The sequence below is a fragment of the Python bivittatus genome, unplaced genomic scaffold (genome assembly GCF_059951505.1).
Source record: "Python bivittatus isolate LINGU-HERP-01145 unplaced genomic scaffold, Pbiv_v1 ctg000020_np1212, whole genome shotgun sequence".
Lineage (NCBI taxonomy): Eukaryota > Metazoa > Chordata > Lepidosauria > Squamata > Pythonidae > Python > Python bivittatus.
This window is the reverse complement of record NW_028277030.1, coordinates 79,414,656-79,430,534: the sequence shown is the minus strand read 5'-3', so window position 1 is coordinate 79,430,534 and position 15,879 is coordinate 79,414,656. Positions and strand designations below refer to the sequence as shown.

The following is a 15,879-nucleotide window of genomic DNA, read 5'->3' as shown; positions in this document are numbered from 1 at the left end:
GAAACTGCTGAGAAGTTTTTGGGTAAGAGGGCTAATGTTCCTTCTATTAAATCTTCTCTTCTATAAGCTAAGTACTCTATACATTTAACCTTTCCTCAAAGGACTAAGTTTCCAAAATGTTCTGGGCATACTGCAGGTATCTGTTACACAGAATTGGACACAGCACTGGAATCTGGCCACAAAAGGGTCGAACTGATCAATACTGTATCTATATCAGATTTTGTCTGAACATGTAAAGAACTCAAATGTTGCTATCAGCACAATTGGATCCCAAATTGTATGGAGTAACTATGTTCAAGGCAATGTAAGTACCACTCCCTTTCAGAAGTCCTCCTTGGCTGTGTGAAGACTGAGGAAAGGCCAGAGCAAACTCATTTAGTCCAGTGAATGAGCCCTTCACACATTCAAGCAATGCCTGAACGTGGTTAATTACTTCTTGTGATCTGGATGTTATACTTCCATCCATGAAGTCTGAGTTACACTAGTTGCTCTACTGTTATATGGGAAACAAAATGGTTTCTAGAAAGCATTTTCAAGTTTGAGCAGAAAAATTATCAAAATCACATACCTAATTTAGACTGCAAAATGCTTCAGTGGTATCAGTGTTATGAATCACTTGCCCCAAAAAGAGAGATTTCAATTGTACTTATAGAAGGTAAACTGCAACTTTACATGAGAGATACTTGTGCTAACTGATGTAAGAACCTGATGACTTTAAAACAAGCATGTGCACACACAGAAATACACATCAAGTAGCCATGAATTATGTGACTTTGCCTGAAGGACAGTGAAAGAAGGCTGCTCAACCCTTTCCTTATGGATTATGTTCAGACAATCAGCAACTGAAGCTGACATTCCACCAACGGAGAAAAAAATACCATTACTTGCATTACTTATGACATTAATAGAAGAACAGGTTTTGAAAGCAATTTTTCATAGAAAAGTGGCTGGAAAGGAAGTGCTAAGCAGCCTCCCTTCCAATTGTCCCAGCGGATATTTTCACAGCATCCCCTCCATGAACTAAATCTCATTAAAAGACACTGCAAGGTATTTTTATCCATATGTAAGTGATGTATAATGTCACAACACTGAGATGTTACTCAGTGTTATTCAGTATTGCCATATGTTAAAATATTTGAATATGTAATGTTGAGCAGAAACTGGCAATCTACTATTAACTTGTTTTCCCATGTTGTTTTATTTACTGATTTATTGCATTTATATCTTGCCTTTCCTTGGAAGTTCCAGGTAGCATACATGAGAGTTACCTCTCAATTAACCACACTACAACCCTGTAAGACACACTGGGCTGAGAGAGAATGACTGATCCAACACCACCCAATAAACTCAGTAACTGAGCGGACTTGAACCTGATTTTTGCTGTTTCCAGTCTAAACCACTACAGCACACTGGCTCTCAGTCAGTGTTTTTGGTAGCAACTATATAACTGGATATATACCCTCCTTTTAAGATTAAGCTTTCTTTTCCCTAAGTTGCAGTATAAAAGTGACATATATATTTTACATATGTTTATAAATACCACCCTCCCATTTATTGGAATTAATTTTGTTCTATAGAAAACAAATCATGAATTTATTGTATTATTTTTATTTCTTGAATTTATATTCTATGTTTTCTCTGAGAGCAAAAGATCTGTGAAGTTCTTTCCATATCTTAGAAAATCTTCCAAAAAACTGATCCAAGAACAAACTAATCCTTAATCAATCAACCAATTAATTGATCTTTCATCTAAAAAAAATGCTTAATACTGCTACGATACTTATGCTGTAAAGATGTCGTTTATAAAAATAAAAAATGTGTTTTAATATTATCTTCTAAAAGTTGCCGTGTTTACTGAAAAAGGAGAAATTGAAATGGCATTAAAATCATTGCATCTGCTCTTTTTATACAGGAAAAAAGTCATTTTAAAACTTCAAGCATCATCTCACCGTTTGCTGTATTCATTCTAAAGTTATCCAGAAATTCCTCCAAGAGTTGTGATTGGTTAGGTGGGGGCAACAACTTTCTTCCATCCTTGGAAATGAGACCATCTTTCAAAGAAGTACATAATGCCCTCTTAGTGCTCTTGAGATTTGTAGTCAGTGTTAGCTGTACACTTTTCTCTGAGAACAGCAGTTCCATCTGCCTGAGGTCAAGCTCAGATACAGATTCTCCATTTATAATCAAAATTTCATTGCCAACACGCAAGCCTGGGAGCATAAGAAAGCAGAAAGACTGGATAGACACAACAGTAATGGAGGACATTAAAACATATTGTAACAAATAGTTTAAAAAAGTGATTTTTTTCATCTTACTACATGTAAGTTCATGGAATGTATTGTGATGAAACAATAAATCCAACAAATGTTTTGTAAAAAAAGATTTACGTACTAAAGAAAGCTTTTTATAAAAGAGGTTAAAAGGGATAGTATGTTTCTTGTGAAGCCCCATAGGAAAGTAATTTTTCCCTTATTTAATAAAGCAATCTAGGCAAAGAACCAGGACAAAAAGCTACTGGCCTAAATCCTTCTTTTAGAATTGTACCCCAAAGAAATATGGACAAAATTCTACTTTCTTAAAGCCTTTCCTTCCCTTTTAGCATAGAACTTTGTCCAGTCTGAGTACAATAAGCTGAAGCCAAAACTCCTGGCAGCATGGGCACAATTAGCAATAAAGGAATGTAAGAAGTGAGTGGATTCAACAGGCATTAAAAATGCCATTTGATCATATCATCCTCATTGTGCAGAATTAATGGCAATTTAAAATGTATGGATAAAAACAGGATGACATGGCAAGACAAAATTCTCTGAATATTCTTAAACTGCAATTGATTTGCTCAGAGAAACCCCTACTTAATTCAATGTCTTGGTAGATAGAGCTGCTGAAATTGGTGATTTCAGCCACATCAAGGAGATAACATTTCACTCAACATGTTTTCCATATTCATATACAATAAATGCAGAGTTACCTGCTTGCTGAGGGTATGATTCTTGGAAAATAAGTCTCTAGCATGGCTTCCCAACAAACATATGTGGGGGTGAGGGTGGGATGGGGAGAAGAGTTTTTTATACATGGGCCTGCCCTTGAAGAGTATCTGGAAGCTTCAGCTGGTACAAAATGCAGTGGCATGGGCAGCAATGTACGCTCCAAGGACTGAATATGTTACACCTCTGCTCTGCAAGCTGCACTGGCTGCAAGTTTGCTTCCAGATCCAATTCAAGGTGCTGGTTTTGACCTTTAAAGCTCTACATGGCATGGGGCCAGGTTATTTGAGGGACCGCCTCTTGCCATTTACATCTACCCATCCCATCAGGTATGGCAGGAGGGCCATGCTGTGGGTCTCATTAGCTAAGGAGCTTCATTTGGCAGGACGCAGAAAGAGAGCCTTTTCCACAGTGGCACGCAGCCTTTGGACCATCATTCCCCCCGAGGTGAGACTGGCCCCAATCTTGTTGGCCTTCTGAAAGGCCCTCAAAACTTGGTTTTGCCATTGGGCATGGGGATCCCATGGAAGTGTGCAGCCTGTTGAATGGTTGTTCTGTGTATACATTTAGACTGCACTCTCCCTTGTCTTTTTGTTATTGTAGTTTTTAACTGTTTTTAATTGGTTTTAATGGTTGAATTTTGTGACTGTTTGTTTTTAATTATGTACACCATCCAGACTGACATGCAAGTGATATGGCAGACATATAAATTCAATCAATCAATCCAGTGTTCCACATAATGGTATGTTGTCCACTTGTATGACAAAAACTATCCTGCGTCAGTACTGAGAAACTAAGAAGGTTTTGTTTTAAAACAGCCCCCCTCCCCCAAAAGAGAGAGGGATAAAAAGATCCCTCCATTCATCCATCCATTCCATCCATCCTTCCTTGAATATTTATATGCTGTCGATAACTTGTACCTCTAGGCGCCTTATTTTGCCTTAGGGCCATGTGTAGGTCATTAGAAAAGGATTTAAATGAGAGAGACAGCACAAACCTTCTCTGTAAGCTATCCCATCAGGAAGAACATCACTTATAAAGATGTGGGTAAGATGCTGGTGTTCATCAACTTGCACAGTGACTGCAAATCCTGGAATTGAAAAAAAAATATTTCAGATTTGCCTTCTTTAAGAATGAGAGTTTCTGCTACTGTCTTAAAATGAGCTAGGCAGAATTAGTATTAGATAGCAATTCCACAGAAATAATATATTTTTATATTATTTAAGACGTTGCATCTCATCAATGCTGTGTATAGCTTACATAATATAAAAGTAAAATAAAGGCCATTTGAAAATAATTACTAACAGCAGAATATCATTGCTGCAGCCTTGTATCTTCAATAGCGGACACACCATCTCTCTTACCTTCCAAACCAAATCACTCTTGTCATAGTTTATTTTAGCTCCATTTATCCAAAGCCCCTATGTACTCCACTCCATCAAAGTCTTTTCTATCACCTGTGATAGCTAAACAGAACTCCCAACTTCAAAGCCAAACTATATCATTGCTAACAATGCTGGGAACAGAACACAGGACTTGCCAAGTCAACAAAACAAGTACTTCCCCTTCAGTTAATTGCCACCCAAATGAATTTATTTTTCAGATAATCTGAGCATTTAATTTTCCAACCTCAAGACTATCCTTTCAAATTTCTATTCCATTTAAGTTAATTTCATCTTTAAAAATCATATCCCAATTTCCCACCAACTGAGCTTTTCTTCTCCCTTCTCTTTCCACTTCAGTTTCTCACTTGTTATCCAATCTGATTCCATGTCAGCCCTCATCTAGCAGCCTGATATATTGACACAGGGGGAAACAACTTGGTGCCACTAAACATTTCAGACTTCAGCTTCTATCAGACTCACCCAGCAGAGATAATGGCAACAAGCTGTGGGAGATGCAGTTTCAGTTAACAGGAAGATACCAGGCTGCATCTCGGCATCTACTGGTGCCGAAGAGTCTCACAGCCATGCCATGCCATGCCATGCCATGCCATGCCATGCCATGCCATGCCATAGAGATCAGTGCTCAAAGTGTGATATTTGAGGCTGGCCTGTGCTGTGCTACCACACTAACATAGGGACACAAAAAGGTTAACAGAACTTGTACTGTCTGGCAACTGTACTGTATGGTCCCTTTTATATGGCCAAATGTTTCCTCATTTCTTTGTTGAAATACTTCACTACTGTAGAAGACTTAAGCCCAAATGGATGGTGACAGAAATACTGATCTCTGTGCACCATGCTACAGTACATGTTATAGAGGAGACATAAATGTTTTGTCCATCATGGCAACTTTTGTCATATTTCGTCTGTATGTTGAAAAAGTTGCAAGAGTTCTTTTTTTTTTTTTGCAGTTCTTCCCCAAAATGGCCCCTTTGCATCATTAATAGGAACCTGCAATTTCTTTGTAAAGTAAGGACAGTCAGTCATTATCATATGTACTACAGACAGCTATTCATTGTCTAGTCCATGAGCTACAGTCAGCTCTTAAACAAAAGACTGGCCTGACATAGTTCAGATATTATGAGTAACGTGTTGGAGACTACATCAGTGCTTTCCCATTTCTACACAGCAAAGATCTGCTTCATCAAACCACTGAAGGATCTTTAATAAAGTCTGTCATGGCTTGGGGAAAAAAATGAGTAATTAAGAAAGGGTTATAAAGTTCCTCATATGCCTGGTTTTTTTAAAAAAATAAAAACAACAAAACAGGGTTGCTCACAAGTATGTAATCTTAAAATAGACAAAAACGTTATTGAGAAAAGTTAGAGGGTCAAACAGAACCAAAATAAAACAAAAATGACTCCTATGTTTTGAAAACTGCAGACTCACCAAAATCGGCTACACCCTCTTTCTTAGTAAGATGCACATGGTAGACACTCAAAGGAAAGATTTCTATTTCATCATATATCTGTAGGAGAGAAAACATCATCTCAAGTTGAACTGAGGATAGATCCACAATTTCAGAATGCACTCAGAAAAGAAGCCCCATAGCGTCACTGTTAGGACCAGCGCTTTGTAACAAGCAGCTGCTTTGTAAGGCTGTTTGCAGATGCCATTAAAGAGCAGAACATTGCCAACTCCTTTGACTATCACATCAGTTCTGCTGCGATTTTATATCTCATTTGTTAGATTTTCTTTTAGTCACAATACAGTATTTTGGGGTAGGGCATAGAAAGTCATAGCCAAACAAATATATAAAAATTATGCTAACTATCATTTAAAATCTCAAAGACAGCATGATGGAGAATCCATCCATATTCTGTATTTGGACCAGATGCAAAGTCTTGCCTCTTTCTTTCATCTCACCTAGCTGCAGTTCTAGCCCTTTGAGCAATTTTCTCTCTGGCCTGGTCAAACTTTCAGTATCAAGGAGGGGCTACTAAAAAAACCTCTCAAGCATCAAGTACAGGTGAAGGTGGGAGAAGGTGTGCCTAGACAAGTAAGATCCTTCAACTGACTTGACCTGTGAATGCAACAGATACCTGAATAAAGGTGGCTGCCTTATCACATCTGTTTTTGATTTTTAAATGTTAAAGAGCAGCCACAAATTAAGGTGTTACGAAGCCCATAGACATTAGAATCACCAGCCTGTTAGCAAACTTGTAAATTTGAATGAGAATGGTAAGAACTCCTCATCTAGAAATGGAGGTATGCCTCACCCTAACTTAATAAAGAGGTGCACAGCCTAAAGCTTCAGGGATATGAAAAACAGATCTCCTCCTAAAATAGCTACAGAATTCTTGATTTTTTATGTGACAGAAAGGAAGGATATTAAATAACTAGGGAATGATCCCATTTTAATTTAGTTTTAATTATATTCAAATTAAAATGCACTTCATTCTGGTCACTATCCCACTTATTTTCTTCCCTTAGCAATCCCCCCCCCCAAAAAAAAATTCAGCACAGCCTTTGCAATGTCACATAAAGACTAAGTGGGTTTTCAGGCTGAAAAAGGATGTGCCTAGTCTAAAACAACGTTAATTAATTTTTAGCAATCTGTTCTTTTACATTGAGTTCGGCTACGGCTAAGTTTTACACATCCGGATCTATCCAGCTCAGCCGATATATATTAGTTTTGCTTTTGCTCACCCTCTTTAGGACTAGAGGTATAGTCCAGCACATTTGAATGTCACCAGGTTATAGAAGGCTATTTCTACCATTTATCTGAAGACAAGGCTTCTAATGTTTTTCTCCACCTCACAGATCCGTCATTTGTGCCTAATTCCCTTTTGATTATGAGAGGACTGCTCATAATCAAGAAGTGTTTGGAGAATTTCATTTCTTGGTGTTTGAGATTATACAATCTGTGGCAAGTTATACTCCTTAGGTGTCTTTTATTCTAAGGTGGACAACTTACAGATAAAATGTATTCTATCTATTGTTCTGTCCAACTGCACAACTCTGCAAAATTTGTCATGTTTTCTGTAAGAATAAAAGGTTATAATCCCTCAAATAAGGATTATGATGAAGGAACTGATGTCTTGATCCTGTGCACTTGCCTGGTCTTGAATATATTCATACATTTCAGGGATGCAGCATTCAGTATTTTCATCCATAAGCCTTCTAAGTTGTAAGCCATAATGTCTTGGCTCCATCTGTTTAGTCTAAAGGATGAAAAGAAAATATATATAAATTTAGAAACTATTTGTACAAATATTTATCATAACAGAAATAGAGATACATCTTCCTTCAACAGGTCACTTCCTAAATAACTAATATGCACCTTCATAAATAAATCATGCAGGTTGTAAAGTATATGTATCAGTGCAATTCTACTGCTTTTAGAAACCAAGAGTTTCTAATATTATTTCTTATATAGAAAAAGCAGCAAGTGGTAAGATAAACTTTAAATCTTGTCCAGTTTATACTAGCATTTCTACAGATTTCACAGGTGGCTTAATTCTACTCCATAAAACAGACACATGATTGGATGGATGGATGGATGGATGGATGGATGGATGGATGGATGGATGGATGGATGGATGGATGGATACAGGCTGTCAAAAGAAAGGAGTTTTTGCTGTGAGTTGGCTCTTCCTGCATTTTTATTTTTAATTTCATCTGAAATTGTGAAACACTTAAGCTTGAATTCTATGGTAAATACTGATGCACAAAATATCTTTCCCTTCTGCACACAGAAGGAGGTTTGCTCTATGGAAGCCTTCTGCAAATAGAAAGGAAGAAGGCCATTTTTAAAATTCCCACTACCATTTCTCATATTGTTTCAAAGAGTCCTCCAACAACCAAGAAGCACGGTGGTTGGTTTCTTGTTTGGCTTTTTTGTGGGCAATGAAACGGAGAGTGAATGGAACCCCACTGAGAAGTTTAGAACACTTGCATCGTATCTCCAATTACAATTTTCTTCCTATTTTCTCCTTTTTTCATTTAAAGTTCCTTTTGCATACAGGTATTTGGCTACATTGTTTTAAAAGGGAATTTATTAAAATATTTCTCACGTGCAAGACTGCATGCCTGCATACCTGACTCTTATTCATAACATTTTGTTCAATTCTATATTTCTGAGTTTGGAGCTGGGTGAGATTCCTGCGAGAGTGGCTGGAAAAACTAGAATATGTCCAGGAGTTTCAATCAGACTAGCAGCAATTACAATGATTTTTTACTGGAAAACCCTAAAGATGGGATCCCCAACAGCATAAAATGAACCCCACTTCTCAAATACATAGAACACGTTCTGACCATGCTTCACTCAATATTTTAAAGATATCTTAATTTTGAACAATGGGAAGCCTGACATGTTGCAAAGCAAAACACAAACCAAAAACATAATCTGTATTTTCAAAAATGTCTCTGGGCTTCACACAGACCTCAAGGCATTCTTAGAGAACATGACAGGTAGCTATAGTCCACTGCTTTCCTTGGAAGAGGGCCCACAGAAAAGAGGAGGAAAAAAATGGTACACTGAGGTAGTAGAGTCCATGCCGGAGGCTATCAGGGATGGTAGCAAATGATTTCACCTGTCTGACATCTGGCTGTGGCCACCATGACAGTTATTATATCAATATTATGCTATCAACAGTCCAATGTGTTCATTGCTCCCTTGTTTGAGATGACTGATCAGATTGGAAATTAGCCATGTGTTCACACATTCCTCCTCCTCCCACCTCAATCCTTTGCACACCTGGCTTGGGCACAGATACTCTATACTATTCTCTCAGGTGCCTTAATAGAAATGTGTGGTCTAAACATTTTCCAAGCCATGATCCAATACTACTTTCATCCTCTGATTTGGTTTCCTGCTCCACACATCACAGATAAAGATATGTATCTTTTATTTTTGTTTTTATAGATATCATCACCAGCAGTTGATAAATATAATGAAAACGGAAGAGGGAATGTGTATACATATGGCCCTTTCCAGACACAGTAAATATGGGTTTTCAGATTAAGATCATAACACTTGAACCTAATCTACAATGAATTCAATTACATATTTCTACAGGATTTGTAACATTTTCAGACCAAGGAAGGAAGGAAGGAATAGCTTTCCCCAAACTCACAATTTGGATTTTCTTACAATATCTCAGCATATAACCTCTGCATTAACTAATACTGTTGCCACACATACTCATTTTCAAGCAGAATATACAATATTACAAACCTCTAAGGATTAAGACCATAATGGATATGTTGTTATTTTTATAACTTTTATTATATAACTTTTTCTTGGATTATCCTTCCAAGTAATCTGGTATTTCTTTGAGGGAGCTATTTAGAAAAAAATCTGATACAGGTAGTCCTTGTTTAGCGACTGCCTCAGATAGTAACAGTTCACAGTTACGATGGTGATGAAAAAGTAACTTTGTGACCAACGCCTACATTTACGACCTTCGCAGGTCTGTAAAGCAAAGGAAAGCTGAAGTAAGTTGGTAAGCACAGTCGTAGTTTCACTTAGCGACTGCTTCGCTTAATAACCAAGTTGCCAGTCCCAACTATGGTCGCTAAACGAGGACTACCTGTATACAACAATGGTCTGTTGAACCTAAATAGCAAATAAATCATATTCTTACTCTAACATCAAACTGCAACTCAGCAGCTAAAAGAAATTATCCCTGACTGTACTTACTGCACAGTCTCAGATAGATGAGAAACCTAACCCCCTTTTTTTCATTTCTTAGCCAACTCTGCATCAGATGGAAATGCGAACAAATACAAAACTTCAAACATAACCATTGAGCTAAGGAGACAAAATTCCTGACATTCACCAGAAAAGCACTGAAAGTTTAGAAAAAAGGACCAGGGAAGATGTAGCGGAAAGGAGTCAGCACTAAGAGACTTTGAATGGAAACTTCTTTTAAGAACATCAAACAAAAGATAAAACAGAAAAAAAGTTTTAACTGAAAAAGAAGTCAAGAAAGATACAGTGAAGAAATATATGCAAAAAATGAATAAAATTAGCTTTTGTTTATAATTTTTATTTATATTACAACCCAATAGAGTCATTATATAGTTAACATCGTGGTTAAAGGCAAACAGTGCCTTTACTAAGGTACATTATACAAACAATTATAGATAATCTTTTTTAAGACTATTTCCTTTCTCAGAACTTTCCCACTAGTCTTTGGGACTCTCCTGCCACCTTGTGGTCACCCAAAGATATCTTACAATTGCCTGTCTTTTCTCTTTCTCTCAAAATAGAAAGTGCTAGTGATAAAAACTGAACCTAAAAATCCCCTCTGGGTTTTAATAGCTAGAATATTATCAGGGGGAAAAAAAAAATCTCTGGGATCCTGGGGCAAGGTTAATGCTCTTCTCCCAGGCTTTAGGACAGGGTAGTTGCAGCCCCACAGTGTGTATGTATGTTGCTGTTGATTGATTCTGCCATTTTATTTGTTGTTTATTTTATCTGGATTGCATCTTGCTGTTTGTTTTTTATTCTGTGAGTCACCCAGAATCAGCTGGAGTTGGATGGGGTGTCCAAGTAGAATGAATGAATGGATTAATTAATTAAATAAAATGTTTCTTTATTTTCTATATAATCAAAACCAGTGAACATAGCTCCAGTTGAAATAAGGGAAGATGGCATGATACTCTTGTCTAGTTCTAACAGGATTGCAAAACACAGAGCGGCCCAATCCTATTAAGTGTAACTAAAGCAGATCTGTAAGATTACTAACACCAATATCCCTTCCTCCACAAACCTACAGCTAAGTACAGACAGGTGTTACTAAAAACAAAATCAACTTAATTACATTGAATTTGGACTTAAATACATCCAATTTCAGTTCAGCAGTTTCCTTTTGCTCAATAAAATAGGCATCTGGGTTACTTTCTGCTACTAACAGCAAATCTGCTTATTTGTATAATTGGACTTAGGGCATTAAGTTTGTCACTGCATTTCCATGTTTTATCCAGAAAAATACATTGATTATATTGCTTCCTTACCATCCAAAGTAAGCAGTCATCTAATATGAAACTTTAAAACAGATTTTGGAGAAAGGGAGACAAGATGGCTTTATTTTCTAAATCAGTTAGTTACTAAATACTTTTTCAAGATTCTTGGATTTTAAATTACTCATATTTTGTTTGCTGGCTTGTCTATTAAAGGTAAATAATTTTAGAGACAGGAGACAGAGAGATTTAAGATTACTGAGCTTTCAAGATCTAAGAGTATAGTTAAATGATAATATTAAGATGTACCTTGCAAGCCAGGATCAACACATCATTTATTTTGTGATTTGGCTTGAGGGTTAACATTATTCCTTGGCCATCAGGGTACCGAACCAATGACTGGATGTCCCAGATATTTTCTTTTGAAGCATTTTCTGGAGCTGAGTAGTAAACATTTAGAAATTCATCTACTTTCTGCTGAGAGAAAAGAACATACAACAATTTAATAAATAATTAAAAAAGAAAAAGAACAAAGGGTCTACTTGCCTAATAAAATATTAAAAATCACATCTCAGATCATGACTTTATTTTTAAATTACCTATACATTTGGTAAAAAGATAGCTGAAAACAAAGTGTATGTAGCAGCCTTTCATGTCAATATTTTTACATCAATATTCTAGAATGCTTTCAATCAATTTTTAAATAAAAATGAAGACCTATAATAGGATGGAATGGAATGAAAAAAACTGTAGCTTTGGTTGATATCCCTCCCAAACATCACATCCCTCCTCTACCTCTTTTTCTTAAAAAATCATTCACAAACATGACATTTTAGTGGAAATGGAAGAATTTAGAGAATGTTAATTCTACTGACTGCTACATTTGATTTTGTGTTTACTCTAGATGTAACTGTACTCTCTTATGTAAGCCACATAGAGAATTTCTCTTTAGCTGACAGACTACAAATATAATCAATCTGCAAGCAGAGGTAAACATGAAGAGTAAAATATAATCTTCGAAGAAAAATCAGAGCACACATTTTGAAAAGCACCTTTATATGTTAGAATATATAAAAATATCTCTAATGCTCCAGTCATACCCACAATTTCATATCTTTTCCTAAACTACCCTTTCTCTCTAAAGCTGAATGCTGTGGTTCAGTGTTTTAACTTTTATGAGAGTTTCTTGGATGTCAGAACGTTGTCAGCAATTTTATGAATTTCAAATTGGCAGGCTTTTAAAAATTTTGCAATACAAGCAACAGAGCTGAAATGCAACAATTAATTTATGAAAGAAAGGTATCAGTTGCTGCTTCCACCTAGGTACCTGATCACAAAACAGAGGATCCACAAGAAAATGTCCTAGGCAACTGGAAGATCATTCAGATACCACCATGTATTTAAAAACCAAAAAAGAAAACAGGATACATCTCATCTTGTCTCATGTCAGAAATGCAGGAACTTGAAAAGGGGAAATTAATCTAAATTTAAAAAATTAAAAACTTTAATAAAAATATAGATTTATATAATTTTTGCCCAATTCCGGGCCACATTGATGGCAAAAGTATTTCTGACCAGCAAGTCATTCTATGTGCATGTCGGTCCCAAGGGACACTGTAAAAGATGGATAGTTGTTTGAATAGTGCCACATTCACAGTAAATATCTTTGTCCTCAGGGAGAAACCCCCATCTTTCCATATGGTCTTTAGTTCTAGCCAAACCAGTGCACAGTCTGTTTAAACATCTACAAACCATCCACTCCTCCTCTGAACCTCCAGGCAACTCCTCAAGCAGCTCTATCCAATCATAAAGATGTTTTGCTTGAGATTTCCATCTTTTTAATCGTTCTGTGTGGTAACAATCTCCTCGGCGCAGTCTAAAAAGCTCCTTCTTGATTTCAATCTTTTTGTAGGAGGTACTTGGCCAAATAATGGGTGTGCCGGATCATGTAACACCTTTCCATATTCCACATCTTGTGCCCCATTCCTTCTAACACCTGGTGGGGCTATTCCCGCCAAGATATACAATTTATCAAGTGGAGTGGGGCGCAGACATCCAGTGACAATGCGACATGTATCACTAAGCACCCTATCCACGCGTATAGAGTGCACAGACTGGCCCAAAATGGGGCAGGCGTACTCTGTTGCCGAGTAACGCAATGCAAGGGCAGCCATTTGTAAAGTAATGGGGTGGGCACCCCAGATAGTTTCAGCCAACTTTCTGAGATTATTACAGGTGGAGATCTTTTGCTTTAAGTTGCAACAGTATCTTTTAAAAGTTAATGTTTGGTCCAATGTAACGCCAAGGTAACATGATGTCTCACAATATGGCAGACTCACTCCATCCCAGATAATATCAAGCCTACATCTGGCCTGCCTGTTTTTGAGATGGAATGCAGAGACATTACTTTTTGATGGATTAGGTTTTAGTCCATTCTCGTTATAGTATTCTGACATATTCTTAAGAGCCACAGTAAGCCTAACTTCCACCTCCTCAAAGTTAGTTCCCTGAGCAGTAAGTACCAAATCATCAGCACAGATGAAAGACAATGTATCAGGACCAACAGGCTGATCATTGGTATATATATTAAATAACAGGGGGGCAAGAACACTCTCCAGAGGAAGGCCATGTTACTGGGCTCTCCACCAGCTCTTTTTTCCCTGGAAGTCGATGAAAAATCGTCGATTTTCAAGTATTGCCTCGATACATTTAGTAAGAGCAAGTTCATGTGTGATATAATTTCAAGAGAAGTTTCCTGTGATTAACTGTGTCACAGGCCCCAGATAAATCCACGAAAAGAGCTCCCATAATTAGACCTAATTGAAAGCCATCCTCTATATGCTGAACGAGTTTAAGTATCTGGCCTGTGCAGGACTTCCCTGGCCGGAAACCAGCTTGTTGGGGAATAAGAGTTGGTTCAATAACAGGAAACATCCTATTTAATAGAACTCTCTCATAGAGTTTGAAAGGATGGCAAAGGAGGGAAATTGGGCAAAAATTCTTTGGGTCATTCGGTTCTTTTCCGGGTTTCAAAACTGCAATAACCCAGGCTTTCCTCCAAGTCTTTGGAATACAATTTGAGGCTACGCATGCATTAAAAAGTAATAACAACCACTGTTTGGCAAAATCTCTGAAATTTTTTATTTGTTCAACACGAATATCATCCAGTCCCGCGGCTTCACCATTCTTCATATCATGAATTCTTAAGAGCCAGAGGATACATCAAGAGAAATCTTTTAAAAACGATCGAATTAGGAACTGAAGTTACAATAGTTTCAGTAAAATGGAGGGCTCAACTACATGTTAACCTGAAAATGAAGTTAGCAGCTCCTTTTCGTTTTTATATTTGGGATTCCTCTCCCAACCAGGTGAGGAGAATTAGTATTTTAATCTCCAGCCTAATTCTACTTACACTTTAAATAAGCAAACAATTACAATGAAGAAATTGCTACTGTTAACTGGGTTTCAGTTTCTCAGAATTATTCTCATAGGCCTTTGCTCTCAAAATGACATTTATTATTCATGTGTGTGTTTATGTGTATATATGTACACACAAACACACACACAGAGAAATAAACTTATAACTGATTCAATAAACATTAGGTTAAAATTTTATTCAGCACTTTCATCAACAGAGGGCAATGTAACTCAGTATCACTTCTACAGAGATGTAGGGTACTATGAAGTTATGCTACACTCACATGAATTTCTTTTATTTCCCTCGTATTAAAAAGTCAGCAATATTTGTCAAAACCTTATTTATGAATGCAAATTTTCTTATGTCCTTCATATTAAAAAATCAGTAACCTGTGTCAAAACTTCAACATTTAGACCACAATCACTGAAAGAAGACTAGAAAATGTTTCTATATCAAAAGACATAAGGCAAAAGCTATCTATAAAAACAGACCCCAGCACTCTTTTTCATCAGGGATCAGCTTCATACTACGTATTGTTAGGCAGTAGTTGTGACGAAATATCGTTTTCACAATTAGTGGAGAGATATGCATTCTAAAGTGTGGCAGGAGTGTCACTTTTCCTTGAACCCCCAACTCATTCTTTTTCACAGCAGCAAAGATATTTATGTTCAAAGCATTTCAATTAAGCTTTATTATTTTAATGTCCAAAAGGTTTATTTATTTGTTATATTTGAATCCCATCTTTCTTCTATGAGCGCAAGGCAACAAGCCTTCCTAAAGATCCTCTTCCACAGAGGCAATCTATGCAGAATCATTAACAAAGATCACATTTTCAAGTATGAAAAAATACTTATTTCCACTCTGCTGGAAATCTTCAAAAAGGAAGTCTAATGTAAATAGAAATATAGGAAAAAGATTGCCTATAAAAAGAATATTTCGTAGTCCTTATTTGCGGTATAGGTATAAAAAGCAAGGGCAGGATATATTTTAACGAATAAAAAAATAAAATAGTACTTTGTTGTTGTTCAGTCGTTAAGTCGTGTCCGACTCTTCGTGACCCCATGAACCATATTGCGCCAGGCCTTCCTGTCCCAGTTACTTAATATGCATATTAACATATGTC

General features: G+C 36.8%; 1 protein-coding gene across 2 annotated transcripts in view; it reads right to left on the bottom strand.

The window, feature by feature from the left end:
- TIAM2 (TIAM Rac1 associated GEF 2) overlaps nt 1-15,879 on the bottom strand; it is a 164,067-nt gene that overhangs the window by 45,381 nt on the left and 102,807 nt on the right. The window contains exons 10-14 of one of the 2 annotated variants that reach the window (XM_088142292.1): nt 11,648-11,815; nt 7,489-7,593; nt 5,819-5,897; nt 3,982-4,074; nt 1,950-2,210 (exon numbers count right to left, since the gene is read on the bottom strand). In XM_088142292.1, the coding sequence (XP_087998418.1) occupies nt 1,950-2,210; nt 3,982-4,074; nt 5,819-5,897; nt 7,489-7,593; nt 11,648-11,815 (706 nt within the window). The remainder of the gene's footprint in view (nt 1-1,949; nt 2,211-3,981; nt 4,075-5,818; nt 5,898-7,488; nt 7,594-11,647; nt 11,816-15,879) is intronic. The other variant, XM_088142299.1, reaches the window with a different exon arrangement.